The sequence below is a fragment of the Osmerus eperlanus genome, chromosome 24, assembly GCF_963692335.1.
Source record: "Osmerus eperlanus chromosome 24, fOsmEpe2.1, whole genome shotgun sequence".
NCBI lineage: Eukaryota > Metazoa > Chordata > Actinopteri > Osmeriformes > Osmeridae > Osmerus > Osmerus eperlanus.
The window spans coordinates 3,089,740-3,105,200 of NC_085041.1; the positions used below are offsets into that span (position 1 = coordinate 3,089,740).

General features: G+C 51.8%; 1 protein-coding gene across 1 annotated transcript in view; it reads right to left on the minus strand.

Annotated features, from left to right (window-relative positions):
- dlg1a (discs large MAGUK scaffold protein 1a) overlaps positions 1-15,461 on the minus strand; it is a 59,762-nt gene that overhangs the window by 15,365 nt on the left and 28,936 nt on the right. The window contains exons 6-13 of the mRNA XM_062450104.1: positions 10,536-10,697; positions 9,602-9,655; positions 5,220-5,270; positions 4,022-4,146; positions 3,683-3,852; positions 3,210-3,346; positions 2,156-2,300; positions 1,192-1,315 (exon numbers count right to left, since the gene is read on the minus strand). Of these exons, the coding sequence (XP_062306088.1) occupies positions 1,192-1,315; positions 2,156-2,300; positions 3,210-3,346; positions 3,683-3,852; positions 4,022-4,146; positions 5,220-5,270; positions 9,602-9,655; positions 10,536-10,697 (968 nt within the window). The remainder of the gene's footprint in view (positions 1-1,191; positions 1,316-2,155; positions 2,301-3,209; positions 3,347-3,682; positions 3,853-4,021; positions 4,147-5,219; positions 5,271-9,601; positions 9,656-10,535; positions 10,698-15,461) is intronic.

Here is a 15,461-nt window from a genome sequence, read left to right on the forward strand (position 1 = left end):
CACACAGCCTCGCACGCATACACGGCGCAAGCACACGCTCTTATACAATGAGCTGTTTACGACACACATTCGACGATAGAGGCTATCTGAGAGAGGTAAGGGTTTTATAAAAGGGCTGTTTGGATTCCGGAGGACGGAGGATACGAGAGTGGACAACATGTGGAGTTGCTCTCCTCTACGGATCTATAACTGGAGCCAGCCCTCCCTCTAGTGGCGAAATGGAGGCACTTTCAGGTATAACGGCAGCTTATCTGATCGAGGGTTGTTGACACAACACCGAGCTAGCGTCGTGCTTTTACAGGCCCACTCCAGACGTCATGTCCTCAACGGTACGTACTATCAGAGGAGAGGAGGGGAGGAGGAATGGGGAGGAGAGGATGAGAGGTGAGGAAAGAACTGCCTTCCCGTTCTCATCCAGTACAAATTAGTGTCTTCTCTGGACGGACGCGCTTCCGGTCACTGACCACTAGGTGTCCCCACCGCCCCGTGTCACCCCCCTCGTCCGGTCTGCCACTCAGCCCGACAACGCCCCATTGGATAACCCTCCCGTCTGACGCCTCCCATTCTGCACAGAGCGGTAATATCATCGCGGCGGTCAGGTTATGTTCAATAAGATCAGACGACAGCATGGGAGGCGTAGTCCTCGTCACGATACCCCTCAGGATCTGCTAACCCAGAGACGGAAACATGAGCTTCACCCAGAGCCTTGATCCCCGGCTTAGCCGATTTGACCAAAAATAATAAAATAAATAATAATATTAATACCCATTTAAATTAAATGTGAATAAACGACGTGACTGGGCGGGGCCTAGGCTCATGACGGCAGAACATATATTTTTGGTAACGGCCTTGTGACGTGTGTGTGTGTGTTTGTGACGCTCTTCTGATAGGGCGCAAATCCTTCCATTAAAGTGGATTAAAGCCAGCGAGGCCCTCTGGCCTGGGTGGTGTGTGACCCAGGAGCTCCGTCCTCCATCCGCAGATGACTGTCAGCACACCACGCCACGGCCATCTGCCTCGCTGTTTCGCTGCCTCTTAATGCCACGCGCACAACACACACACACAAGGACACGCACACACACTCATGATGAAAGCCGTAACCCTCCAAGTTCAATGAGAGAGAACAGGGAGAGGCCCTTTGGGAGGTGTGTGTGTGTGTTTCTGCTGGAATGCTCCACGGTCCCAGCTCACCTCGTGACCTCATCGTTTCCCAGCATGCTCCGGGGCAGGGGGGAGTAGCGGCCCGGAGTGGGAGGGGTGAGAGGCTGGCTTCGGTAGGCAGGGCTGATTTGGTTATCCAGCTGGGGAGAGTAAGCTGTTGGACACACATACACACAAGGTCACATGACCCAAACACAGAGAGACGTCGACCAATGAAACACGGGAGAAACCAAACTCACATGCGATCATGCAAAGTCCTATTTCACAAAATCAGTTCTACTGGTGTTCAGAAGGAACACGGTGGACACACTGGTTGTTAAAGGATGCAGGGAAGGTAGTTAGCATGTGTGGCTAATCCTTAAGGCTGTTAAACCGAGGAGGCGCTAGGCTCATAACGCTAATCCGATCGCCCTCCTCACCTACAGAGAGACAGAAAAATGGGGACTCGGCAGCCCCTGCTATAAAGCACATGCTTTATGTCTTCCAGCGAGGAGCTGTAACGCACAAGGACGAGGTCAACCACCAGCCATAGCTCTGGATGAATGATTTCAGATGAATCAATAACATCCATCTGAAATACTCCACCCACTCCCCCTCGCTATAAAGCAATAAGACACTAGTAAGTCAGCCAGTCAGCAAGTCAGAAAGTCAACCAGTCAGCCAGCAAGAAAGTCAGCAGGGTCAGTCACACAATAATAACAATGTGACAGATGGTCTCTGGGGCAGGGCTGCACATGGCCAGATAAGTCAAGCAGGGGGCATATGGGGGAAATGTGTGTGTGTGCATGTGTTTGTGTGTGTGCATGCATCTTATCAGCGTCAAATTTTCTTCAGTGTTTCTTGGAACTTGTCTCTTGAACGTGTCTGTGTGTGTGTGTCTGTGTGTGTGTGTGCGCATGTAAAACAAACGGTTCAGTCTATTCTGGAAGCTGTGGACCTCCTTGGAGCGTGTCCGCGTGTGTGTTTGTGCAGGCGTGCAGCGGTGCCCACTCACAGTTGCTGAGGTCGGGGGGCGGGTAGCTGTCGTTGAGGAATAGGCTGGCGGGCTTGGCCACCTTCAGGTACACCACGTCTGGGGTGTTCTTCAGCGCTGCCACCGCCTCCTCGTGACTCACCTCCTCAAGGCAGGAACAGTTCACCTGGACACACACACAGGCGCACAAACACGCACAAACACGCACACACACACACAGGCACACGAACACACACAGAGGTGCACAAACACGCACACACACACACACAGGCACACGAACACACACACACACACACAGGCGCACAAACACGCACACACACACACACACAGGCACACAAACACGCACACACAAGAAAACACAAGCACTTAAGCCAACAAGGTCAACTACTTAAGTCGACAACATGTGCTGACGTCAACAAACTCTGTATCATTCTTGACAACGACAGAAAGCGGTACCCGACCTTCTAAGCAATGATACATTTGAGCGAACTGTCAGCTCACTGGTACCAAATCAAACAATGAATGAAGCAGTTTAACAAACGCTGCTCCCAGCAGCTTTGAGAGCCCTGAGAGCGCTCTGTCGGAGCAGAGACGGGGACATCCTATGCTCCTGTGAGGCAGGCTTATTAACTAGTGTCTGGATCAAGACGATCTGACTGAATGAATGTCTGTTACTGCATTGCTCTGTCATTGAACTCTTAATGACCCATGATATGATCAGGGGAAGTGCTACACAGCACATAGTTGTTTGCATGTGTGTGTGCGTGTGTGTGTGTGTGTGTGCATGTGTTGGCCTTGTCTTAGGTTATAACATTACACTGTGCCTTGGCCTATGCTACTCTTTGATAAAGAACTGGGCAACATTTTTATTTGAATTCATTTCAAACAGTGATCTATGCTTGATTGATCTTGCCTGGCTTGCACAAAAAACCCAAAGGGGGTTTCCTACAGATAGACCCGATTGTGAGTGTGGGTCGGTGCTATATGCATAAGGGGGAGGAGCTATATGCATAAGGGGAGCTATATGCACAAGGGGAGAAGCTAAATGCATAAGGGGGAGGAGCTTTCATCTTACGGCCAGGAGCTTGTCTCCGATCTGCAGCTTCCCATCCTTGTGCGCCGCCCCGCCCTCGATGACCTTGGTGACGTAGATACTGTTGTCTCCTGGGACATGTTGATTCCCTACTCCTCCAGCGATGCTGAACCCTAGCCCTGGGAGATGGAGGGGGGAAAGAGAGAGAGGGTGGGAGAGAGGGGGAGAGAGACAGGGGGAGAGAGAGAGAGAGAGAGGGGGGGAGAGAGAGAGAGAGAGAGAGAGAGAGAGAGAGAGAGAGAGAGAGAGAGAGAGAGAGAGAGAGAGAGAGAGAGAGAGAGAGAGAGAGAGAGAGAGGGGGGAGAGGGGAGGGAGAAACAACGACCGGTTATTTCAGCAAAAGCCTCTTAAAGCCGTCGCTGCAGATTTGACAAAGTCAGCAGAAAAAGTCAAACATACGGCCTGATTGAGGAAGGGGTATTGGCCCAGTGACCCGGCCCTGTGGTGACTCTCACCTTTAGGTCCCTTCACCAGCTTGATGTCCAGGATCTTCTCGCTGAGGGCTTTCCTCCGGCGGACGTAGAGCCTGACGATGCAGCCGGCCTCCTTCAGGGCCTCCACCGCCCGGCTGTGGGTCACCTCGCGCACATCCACATCGTTCACACGCAGGATACAGTCGTTCACCCTGCACAGGGGTCACATTGGGGTCACACAGGGGTCACAGAGGGGTCACACAGGCACGGAACACCGAGGCCAGGGCATGTTGTCAGAGTCTGATTTGTTGGTGACCAAACACTGGGGCGTGTGTGTGTATATGTGTGCGTCTGTGTGTATATGTGTGTGTGTGTGTGTACCTCAGCCTGCCGTCCAGGGCCGCGGCCCCCCCTGGGATGATCTTGGTGATGAAGATGCTGGGGTCTTCTCCGATGTGGGGGTTGTCTGTTCCTCCTGCTATACTAAAGCCTAGGCCTGAGTTACCCTACACACACACACACACACACACACACACACACACACACACACACACACAGAGGAAACACACAAGTACAATTCAAAACAATAAATAGCAAGGTTACATAATTGTTTAGTGTACTGTTTATAATATAACACAGAGACTGGTGTTGAGTTTGTGAAGAGAAACACTATAGTTAGTCCAGAACCTTCTTTTTAGCATATAATGGTAGAAGCGTGTCTGTGTGTGGGTAGGGGGGAGGATGCATGTGCAATGAATAGGAGTGCTATAGTGTTCGGTCTGGTCTGTGTGTTGTATGTGTGGTTCGAGGCGGTATATGTGTGTGTGTGGTGTGTGTAGTTGGGAACAGTGTGTGTGTCTCGGGCTCTGTCTCATTGTGTCTTACTGCAGACCTAGTGATGCAGACAGAGCAGCTAACTGAACCAGGTCACTGGAGAAAGAAGAGGAGGCCCCTGGGTGAGGAGAGAGGGAGGGAGGGAGCCAGGGAGGGAGGGAGGGAGGGAGGCAGGGAGGGAGGGAGCCAGGGAGGGAGGGAGGGAGGGAGGGAGGGAGGGAGGGAGGCAGGCAGGCAGGCAGGGAGGGAGGGAGGGAGGGAGGGAGGCAGGCAGGCAGGCAGGGAGGGAGGGAGGCAGGCAGGCAGGGAGGGAGGGAGGGAGGGAGGGAGGGAGGGAGGGAGGGAGGGAGGGAGGGAGAGAGGGAGGGAGGGAGGGAGGGAGGGAGGGAGGGAGGGAGGGAGGGAGGGAGGGAGGGAGGGAGGGAGGGAGGGAGGGAGGGAGGGAGGGAGGGAGGGAGGGAGGGAGGGAGGGAGGGAGGGAGGGAGAGACAGTGACCTGCTCTTTGCCATCCCCGTACTGAAGTCATACAAAAACTCCACTATCTTATGTCTCTTTTTGACATGAACTGATGTCTGTGGGAATGATACTGGGTGTGTGGTAATGATACTGTGTGTGGTAATGATACTGTGTGTGGTAATGATACTGTGTGTGGTAATGATACTGTGTGTGGTAATGATACTGTGTGTGGTAATGATACTGTGTGTGTGGGAATGATACTGTGTGTGTGAATTGTCATTTTCTCACCCGTTCCAACGTTATCTCTTCATATTCATAATCTGCTTCTGTTCCGTTTACCTGAGAGAGAGAGAGAGAGAGAGAGAGAGAGAGAGACTTCAGAAACTATAATTGCAGAGGAACATTCATACTGTGCACCAACAACAAAACATGTTAGATAGTCGTTACATTCACCCTTCCACACAGGTAGGTTCCTAACATTCTCTTTCACTTTTACGTAGGGCTGGGCGGGCAGAGCAGGACAAGGCAGAGGTGGACATGGCTGAACAGCACAGGACAGAGCACAGCGGCAGAGTTTTCTGAGCCTAATTCTGTGTTCCTCTGGGCGCCGCGAGGGATCATCTCAGTGGGATTACAGCTGATAGCCCTGTTTGGACAGAGCGGATGACAGCCGGCCTGCTCAACCCACCAGCACACACTCTCTCACTACCCTCACTGCCCCAGTCAGACCAAACACCCCCCCAGAACACACACCCTCACTACCCTCACTGCCCCAGTCAGACCAAACACCCCCCCAGAACACACACCCTCACTACCCTCACTGCCCCAGTCAGACCAAACACCCCACCAGAACACACACCCTCACTACCCTCACTGCCCCAGTCAGACCAAACACCCCACCAGAACACACACCCTCACTACCCTCACTGCCCCAGTCAGACCAAACACCCCACCAATGCTTTCAAACCACTTCACTGCTCAATCACAAGCCCTGGTAAAACATTGGCCCACCGCAAAAAACAAACAAACAAACAAACAACTACAAACGCTGAGGTAACTAGTGACTCTGTGTCTGCTCTCTCCCCAGTCCCCATGGAAACACCTACACCCTGACGGTAAACTATGAATCAAAGAAGAACCCAACCGATTTATCGTCCGACAGATATTAGACCTCATCGCTGAATCACAGACAACCCATCTAGTCTATCTAAAAGCGAAATATCAGCGGATACTGAACGTCAGTGATGGGTGCGTGTATCAGAACTGTTGTCGTGACATCGGTTCAACGCCGGGCCCCGCTCAATGGAGTCCGCCTCAGACGGTTCTCATCACGAGAGTGTGTGTCCTCGAACCACCTCCATGACACCCTGTCCTCCCGCCGACTGTATCCTGATGTGACAGGTCTGAGTCAGACGGATAAACACGGGGATGAAACGATGAAATCACACGTCGGCGTAATCCCATCACGGCTTAATTAATGACATCACGCACGGAGGATATGAGGACAGTTTACGTGCACGCATGAGAGCCCGGAGGATATGCTGCTGTCGTCCAGTAAAAAACTGTTATTTACCTTATCCTGAGCCGTCCAAGTTTTGGAATATTTTAGAATATGATGGCATGATGGCAGTTGGAAACATTTGATTTGAATGTACACGTGAAAGAAATGCTCCGTGACTACGGAATATTTTGCTCTTAAAACCGCCCTCAATTTAGTATAGTTAGATCGATACATATGGTATGAACATGAAACTACTCTTACAACACTAGTAAACACACACACCTGTAAACACACTCGTGTGCTTCATCTCTCTCTGCACGCACACATACACACACACACTCTCACAAATAAACACAGAGCTTTAGCAATCCCAAATAAAAGTTGAAGCAGTAAACACACCCAATAGATAATCTCTGGTTACAAGACCAGCATGAGTTACACAAGGCTATGTGCTCTGGTTGAATGGAGGGATGGATGGAAGGGAGGATGGAGAGATGAGAGGGAGCCTATAACTAGGGGTTAAGCTCTCTGATAGGACTTTAAATACAAACTGGCTCTGCAACAACAAATCTGGCCCGAGCACTGGCACACTGTATCATAGTGACACTGCACTGGCACAGTTATGTATGAAAGCTATTTGTAGCATACGGACACTACACTGACACAATTCCGTATGTATGCTATACTGTAGAATACTAACACTGTAATTGATACAGTTGTGCATGTATGCTATAGGTAGGAGGAGAGAGAAGTAAAGGAGAGGGAAGTGAAGGAGGCAGAAGTGAGGGAGGAGTCGAGAAGAGAGGAGTGAAGGAGGCAGGAGGGAAGGAGGCAGGAGTGAAGGAGGCAGGAGTGAAGGAGGCAGGAGTGAGGGAGAGAGGAGTGAAGAAGAGAGGAGTGAAGAAGAAAGGAGTGAAGGAGGCAGGAGGGAAGGAGGCAGGAGGGAAGGAGGCAGGAGTGAAGGAGGCAGGAGTGAGGGAGAGAGGAGTGAAGAAGAGAGGAGGGAAGGAGGCAGGAGTGAGGGAGAGAGGAGAGGAGTGGAAAGCGGAGCTTCTCCAGATGGGTGGAGGCAGGGAAAGCTGCAGCCTGCCACTAACCCGACTACTGCAGAGATAACAATATAAACAACACCCCCCGACACCACACACCTATCCCTCCGCTAGGCTTGCTGCACCCATGAGGCACAGGTGGAGGAGCAGACAGACATACAGAGAGACAAACGTTGAGAGTGACAGACCAAGAGACACACAGTGACAGACATACTGTAGACACTACAGGCAGGTGGTGTGTCTGAGCCAGGTATTTCAGAGGAATACCTCAAGATAGCAACTCTTTTCTCTGTCCCCCCTCCCCCCACCCCTTTTAGCCTCCCAGCTAACCTCTCCCTGCTCACTACTCCATTCACAGCTAGCATCTTTAAGGACATGACATTCTCTTACCGTAAGACAAATGTACTGTAGAAATGTGTACTATTCATGACACTTTGAAAGGCTAGTGTTTTGTAGCCTACTGGGTCTCCCTGTACCATGGCAGTGCACGCTACCATGATTCCCCCTGGGTATAACAGGCACAGACACCAGCCCCCCACATGCCACATGCCACGTAATCTCAATGACTATAATCTCAAACTCAACCCAAGGCATTTTACTGCCCAGATTAGATTATGCATTATGCCCAGCCTGGCTCACAGGCATCTGTGAGCCAGGCTCTGTCGATGCTATGCTAACGATGCTAACTCCACTATGCGACAACCTCATCTGTGAGTTTTATTCTTCATATCCAAACATTGATTAAAGGTCGACAACAGGACTAAGAAAGCCTCCTGCGTTATCGGCCTTGACCGGTCGGACGCTGATGCCAACTGTTGAGGCAAAGAATGCCCAACTCCGGTCGCTGACATGGATTAGTAGATTATCTCTCCTCCGTGGCTTCCTTCATGAAAGCCAATGACTATTCCTCTGAACAAAACCAATATTCTTTATTCCTTTCTCAACCAACAAATAATAAATGACTGGTATTGAACAGGAATATGAGTAGCATTACGTCACACATCAGAAAGTTACCCAACAATCACCACTTAGTTAATTGGGAGTCAGGTGGCTGAGCGGTTAGGGAAGCGGGCTAGTAAACCAAAGGTTGCCAGTTCGATTCCCGGTCATGCCAACTGACGTTGTGTCCTTGGGCAAGGCACTTCACCCTACTTGCCTCGGGGAGAATGTCCCTGTACTTACTGTAAGTCGCTCTGGATAAGAGCGTCTGCTAAATGACTAAATGTAAAATGTAAAATGTAAATTGTACAGTACACAGTACAATAGGATAATGTCCCGGTAGATTTGCGTTCCATTGTTGGAGGTGAGGGATTAGAAAATGATAATGATGAGTTATCGCAGTGAGAACCAGGGAGAGCAAATCAGGTGACGTCCTGCCCTGCGCACAGAGGGATCCTGTACCACTAAGTTCGCCGGGTTTGCCATGCGCGCAGATGGCACTGGTGAAAGGGGGGACATGTCCCCCCCAGATTCCTCGTGACCCCGATCCGTCCCTACCACTCTCCCTACGTAAGGCGACAAGCATCAGTTAATAACTGCACAGCTGATTAGGCGATGTTAGCGTGTATTAGCGTGTGTTGGCCACAAAAAAGTACTACAAAACTTTTGAAAAAAAAGAAGTGTATTATGCTTATTTAAAGTATTTTTGGAGCCGGCGTATTTACCGAAGCTGCAATAAACATTGCATATATATATATATATATATATATATATATATATACACATATATTATACAAAATAACTAATTGAATTGGAATCATTTGCTGACAGCTTGGTCCCCCCCAGTTCAAAAATTCCATCTGCACCCCTGGGGTTCGCTGCCACATACAGTCAACTGGGGAGTCAGGTGGCTGAGCGGTGAGGGAGTCGGGCTAGTAATCTGAAGGTTGCCAGTTCGATTCCCAGCCGTGCCAAATGACGTTGTGTCCTTGGGCAAGGCACTTCACCCTACTTGCCTCGGGGGGAATGTCCCTGTACTTACTGTCAGTCGCTCTGGATAAGAGCGTCTGCTAAATGACTAAATGTAATGTAAATGTAAATACAGTCAACTGCACAGTTATGGAACGTTTGGAGGAATGAATACTGTGTTAGTTCCAGAATGAGAGAAAAATCAGACTCACGTATGGGGGTGTGTCCAGGATGTCCGTGTTAACCACCACAGGGGGAGGGTGTGCCTGGGAGAGGGAAATCAGACAGAAAGGCAGGTGAGCTCACATCTGCTTTGTTCGCGAGCACTTTCTAAGGGCACGGGGTTCACACTGCCACCGACAAAACTGAAACCGACGAACCAAACCGACGGCAAAGCAAGCGGAGAAACTTACTCTTCGCATGTTTTGGTACAACATTGTGAGTGTCGTACGGGCCGGGGATCGACTGGGAAGAGCAGTGAACTACCCTCCACCGCATGACATCCTGTCCTGTCTACTCCAGTCCTGTCGAGTCCAGTCCTCTCCTGAGCCTGTCCTGTTTTGTCCCGTCCTACCTGGTTCTGTACCGGGTAGTCCTGTCCAGTTCGTCCTTTCTGTCCCACCCTGTCCCCCTCTGTCCTGTCTTATTTAGTCCCGTCTCCTCCTTTCCGGTCTTGTCCAGTTCTACCCTGTCCAGTCCTGTCCACTAGGGTAGGCCTGGAGCCCAGAGGTCCATCTGTGGCCCACGCATCCTCAGCATCCACACCCCTGTCGAGGCCCAGTCACACCACTCGGTCCATCCACCCTCCAGCAGCCTGGCGCCGGCAGCTCTAGAACCACCCAGGGTCTTCTGCAGAACCCCAGGACAGGATTCCCACAGGACAGAGAAGCACCAGCAGAGGCGGAGCAGAACCAGAAAGAGAGCGAGAGACAGAGAGAGGGAGGGAGCGTGCTTCGCAGTGAGAGTCCAGCTGAAACCTCCCCTATCCCGGCTACGTCCAGTAATCCCTCAGATTCCAGCACCGGCACCAACAGCAGTCCGAAGAGCAGTGACCAGAGGGGCAAGCTTACGGCGCTGCCACAGAGCAGAGAGGCAGTGAGGGAGGGAGGAGAGGGAGGAGAGGGAGGAGAGGGGTGGGGAGAGGACCTGTGACGCAGATGGAGAGGAGGGCGGGGAGATGGCGATGGGAGTGGTGGGCGTGGCTTCATCCGGTAGGGTCGAGGGCTGCGGTGAGGGTGCAGTGGGGGGCGGGCCCTCGGTAGGGATCACAGGGATTATGACAGCTGGGGGAGGAGCCACATCTGCCTGCTAAACACAACCATGGGGGTCAAAGGTTAGATCGGGATGCTAATAGGAAGGGTGGCAGGAACCAGGCGCCATGGAAACACGCAACATTGATGCAATAACACAGTAACATCCAAACAGATGTTGGGATGTTGGGTGGAGAGGGGGATGAGCAGTGTGGACGAAAGTGGGGGGAGGATTTATAAAGAGAGAGAGAGAGAGAGCGAAACAGAGCGAAAGAGAGAGACAGAATACTGTGTTAGATCTGAATGTTCTGAATGGATGTTGTTGATGTGACAGGACTGGATGACAGTTGCAGCTGCTGTGTTTGTGTGTGTGTGTGTGTGTGTGTGTACGTTACGGCTGTGAGGATGAGAGGGAAGGTTTGCAGGCAGGAGAAGGCACAGCCCTCTCAGCTTCCCCATTGATAAGAGTCGGCAGGATTAGCGCAGAGCCCCCCAACCCTGACAGGCTTTATTCTGGCACACAGCACTCTGGACAGCAAACATGCAAATCCTCTTACCCACGCCCGGCTTGGAGGAACACTAGAGGTAAACAGGACTCTTAAAGATGCGACGCAACAAGCCGTTCAAACGACCAATCACAAGGCCAGTTTGATAAAACACGGGGTCACAAAGAGGAGGCAGACTTCGTAAGAGTTCTTGTGGATCTGAGAGAGTGAAAAACAATGTGGAGGGTTAGCAACGGTTCATCTAGGCCCACAGTGAAGGGGCCCAACAGGAGCTAAGACCCCCCCTCCCCCTCCCCTCTCCCCGCTCACCCCTCCCCCCTCCCCCCTCCCGTCAGCTCACCCAACACTCGGATCGTTACGCAGTCTCAAAAACGGTATCAATCAAAAAAAATTACGATGCCTTTCCTTAATCATGATACCCCTCCAGAAATGTTTACTGCCCCCCCCCCCCCCAGTCAAAGCAGGCTGCATCCGGCCCTGTCACCCATTGACAGTCCCCCAGTGGAGCTGGCTGTAATCCTATTACATCCGCTAGCTCCATTGACAGAAGTAGCCATACAGCAAGCAGGGCCAGTTTGTGTGTTATATAACTGGGATGAGCTTGTATGTGTGTGTGTGTGTGTGTGTGTGTGGGGGGGGGGGGGTTGTATTGGACCTGACAAAGCACGGCCAGTAGGACACACTATATACACACACACATGGTGAGAGTATCTTATCATCTGCCAACGATCCTCATCAGTGACTATGGACACATGGCAGCGTTCAATTTCAAACAGTTTTGAGGTGTGAATACAACTGTGTGTGTGTGAGCGTGTGTGAGTGTGTCCTTCCTGCGGAGGCCACTGTGTCAGCACTGCTAGACAAAGGATCCCTGATCTCCCACCATGGGTAAGTGTGTGTGTGAGGGCGAAGTAACCGTGTTTCTAAAGAAGTTGTTTACAACATGCATGTTATATTAGTGTGTGCAGCAGATTGTATATATATATTTTGCCTGCAGCCCTACAAGCCAGCCATACCGCCAGCTAGCCAGCCAGTAAGCTAGCCAGCCTACTAACCAACAGCTATCCATTTTACCAGCTGGGTAGCTAGGAAGCCAAACAGCTAGCCAACCAATCAAATCGCAACAAAAAAGCCTACAGTACACCAGGCAGTCCCCCCCCCCCCACACACACACACACCCCCGTAGACTGATGTGGCTGGTCGATCCATAGTTGACCTCCGTGGCGAGCGGTGCTTTATGTAAGCAGCTGGTTCCAGAGCAGCCTGTCGGCACGGCACCGTGCCGGCTGAGCCTGACGGAGCTGAGGCGTGGCGTGGCGTGGCGTGATGTGGCCTGGATCAGGACTGAGGGGCACCCCCCCATCTCACAGACCAAACTCAACTCAAACAGGAGCTGACTGAAGTGGAACATAGCGCTGGGATAGCTCACATGGTGACATGCATGCATACACACCAGCCCTCACACGCATGGACACACTGTAGTATTGACTGACTGGCACACACATATACACTGCGGTATTGACTGATTGATTAGAACACTGTACTAAACCAGTCTAGCTAGACTGGACCAGAGGCCAACTATAGTGAGAGTATGTTAGACCAGAATGACGATGTGCAACAGTTCAAATCTTCACTGTAAATGACAAATACAAACAGATCACTCAAATGTTCAGTACAATTCAAACTGATCCTTGATCTGGTGCTGGTCGTGTCTTCTACTACAGTATAGCAACTTGTTTCAATCTCTCTCTCTCTCTCTCTCTCTCTCTCTCTCTCTCTCTCTCTCTCTCTCTCACCGTCTCACATTCATTCTAATAAGATAGAGCATGATGTTGTTGTAATAAGAGTGACCATGGCAACACTGTGTACTCGCTCTGTCCAGCATTTCTTTTAACGCCACGCTTACAACACACACACACACACACACACACGCACACACACACACACACACACACACAAACAGGGCTATGTTTTCCTTTTTCAGCTGCAGATGTGCCACTTACCAGCCCTCATTGTTGCTATTAGTTAATAATATTAGCGCCCTGAATAAAAGAACCACTTGACCAGGATCCCTGCATCCTCCCAGGGCTTCCATCCCGGCAGCCCAGCAGAGACACTTCCTGTGGGAGTCTCCTCCATGTTGGTTTCTTCACACACAGAGCGTCAGTTACTCTCCATCCTGCTAGATCGCCCTACGGTGGCTTGGAGAAAGAGAGAGAGAGGGAGTCCTCTCCTCACGACCCTCCAAACGCCCACCCACGCAGCACCCGGGCCCCTTCCTCTCCTCCAGACCTACCTGCATCTGTGGAGGCTTCTCCAGGGAGTGGGTGGTCCAAGCGTTCTCGGCCGCCGCCCACCTGCCCCCGACCTTGGCCTTGACCTTGCTCTTGGTGGGGCTCTTCTTCATGCTGTCCCTCAGGTTGGTGAACTTCCCCCGGCTCCTGCTCTTGGACACGGACGCCGGCAGAGTGCAGGAGCTGTAGGTGGCCCTGGGAGTCTGCAGGGGCAGCTGTGGCGAGGCCAGAGGGTGGAGGTTCAGGGGAGGGGTGTGCTGCATCTGGCTGTGAGGATGGTGATGGTGGTAGTGGTGATGCTGCTGCTGCTGCTGCTGCTGCTGGTAGTGCAGAACTGCTGACTGCTGTTGGAGCAGGTGCTGGTGCTGCTGGAGCTGTTGGTGAAGGTGGTTGGGTGACGGAGGCTGCTGGACAGGCGAGTGCAGCTGCTGTTGGTGGCTCAGAGTCTGTAGGTGGTTCGGAGATACTTGCAGCAAGGTCTGCTGTTGGTTCGGGGAGCGTAGTTGTAGGTGATTATTTGGAGAGTGAAGCTGTTGTTGATGGTTCGGAGAGTGAAGTTGTAGTTGATGATTCGGAGAATGTAGCTGATGGTTTGGAGAATGCTGTTGTAGTTGATGGTTTGGAGAGTGAAGATGTAGTTGATGGTTCGGAGAGTGAAGCTGTAGTTGATGATTCGGAGAATGTAGCTGATGGTTTGGAGAATGCTGTTGTAGTTGATGGTTCGGACAGTGAAGATGTAGTTGATGGTTCGGAGAATGGAGCATATGGTTTGGAGAATGCAGATGTAGTTGATGATTCGGAGAGTGCAGTTGCTGCTGTAGTATCTGATGTTGCTGTAGCTGGATCTGCTGCTGCTGCCTGTGAATCTGGACCAGTTGGTCCTGGTTCTGAAGGAGTCTCTGGTGAACACGGACCTGAGGTTGGGGCTGTGCCTTGGCCTGGCCTGGCTTCACCTTGCCCATGGCGGATCCACAGCCCTGCGGGGGCCCGCAACAGAACTCGTGGTTGTGGAAATAGGTGGTCATGGTTGGAGATGGAGACAAGCGAGGCTGGATGGAGCAAGAGATGGAGGCTGAGGCTGGAGGTCCAGTAGGGAAAAAAAGAAGCAAATCAGGGTGGAGGTGGAGACGAAAGGTATGAGTGGTCCAGAAGAAGAATGGATTCTGTCTTTCTTCTCTCCTTTCTTTGGCGGCTGGTCTAGCGGTGTTCCACGGAGAGAGGACAGAGCCGGTCTTTGAGCGATCTCTTCACTCTCTCTCTCTCTGCCACACTCTCTCTCTCTCTGCCACACACTCTCTCTCTCTACCACACTCTCTCTCTGCCACTCTCTCTGCCACTCTCTCTCTCTCTGTCTCTCTCTGCCACACTCTCTCTCTTCTGCACCGCTTCCCTCTCTCAGCGTCTCTGCCTCTCGTTCCCCCTCGCTCCGTCTCTCTGCTTCTCGTTCCCCCTCGCTCCGGTGGGCACTGCACATGACAGCACCCAGGCATGAATAATCAATGCGGAGCACAGACAGTGATATGGGGCTCAGCGCTCGTCTGTGGAGCCTGACATAGGGAGGGGGGAAGGAGGGCTGGGATTGGTCCATTGCTACCGGTTCCATTTACTTCCACAAGCTTTTGTTTTTACTTCTCAGAGCATTAGAGAGCAAAGGGCTAAAGTGAGGCTAGGTCAACTGGAATGAATGCACTGACAGTGTGTGTGTGTGTGTGTGTGTGTGTGAGCTTTTGTGTGCATGTGTGTGTTTGTGCATGGCCACACTTCTGCATACATGTGTGAGTGAGTGCCTGAGCGTGTATGTGCTGGCCTAGTTCCCCGCCTGTCCAGTTGTCTTGGTGACCACCACTGTGGTCAGGGGATCGTGGAGGGGGGGGGGCGGTGGAGTCTGTGAGTTAATCCTGATCCAGGACTGGTTACAAACATGCTCTCCGGACGTGGAAGATGCTGCTGGCCGGCGGTAGCTGCCCCTCATCCACTGGCACATCACACACCACGCTGGACGCGATACGTTACACATGCCCG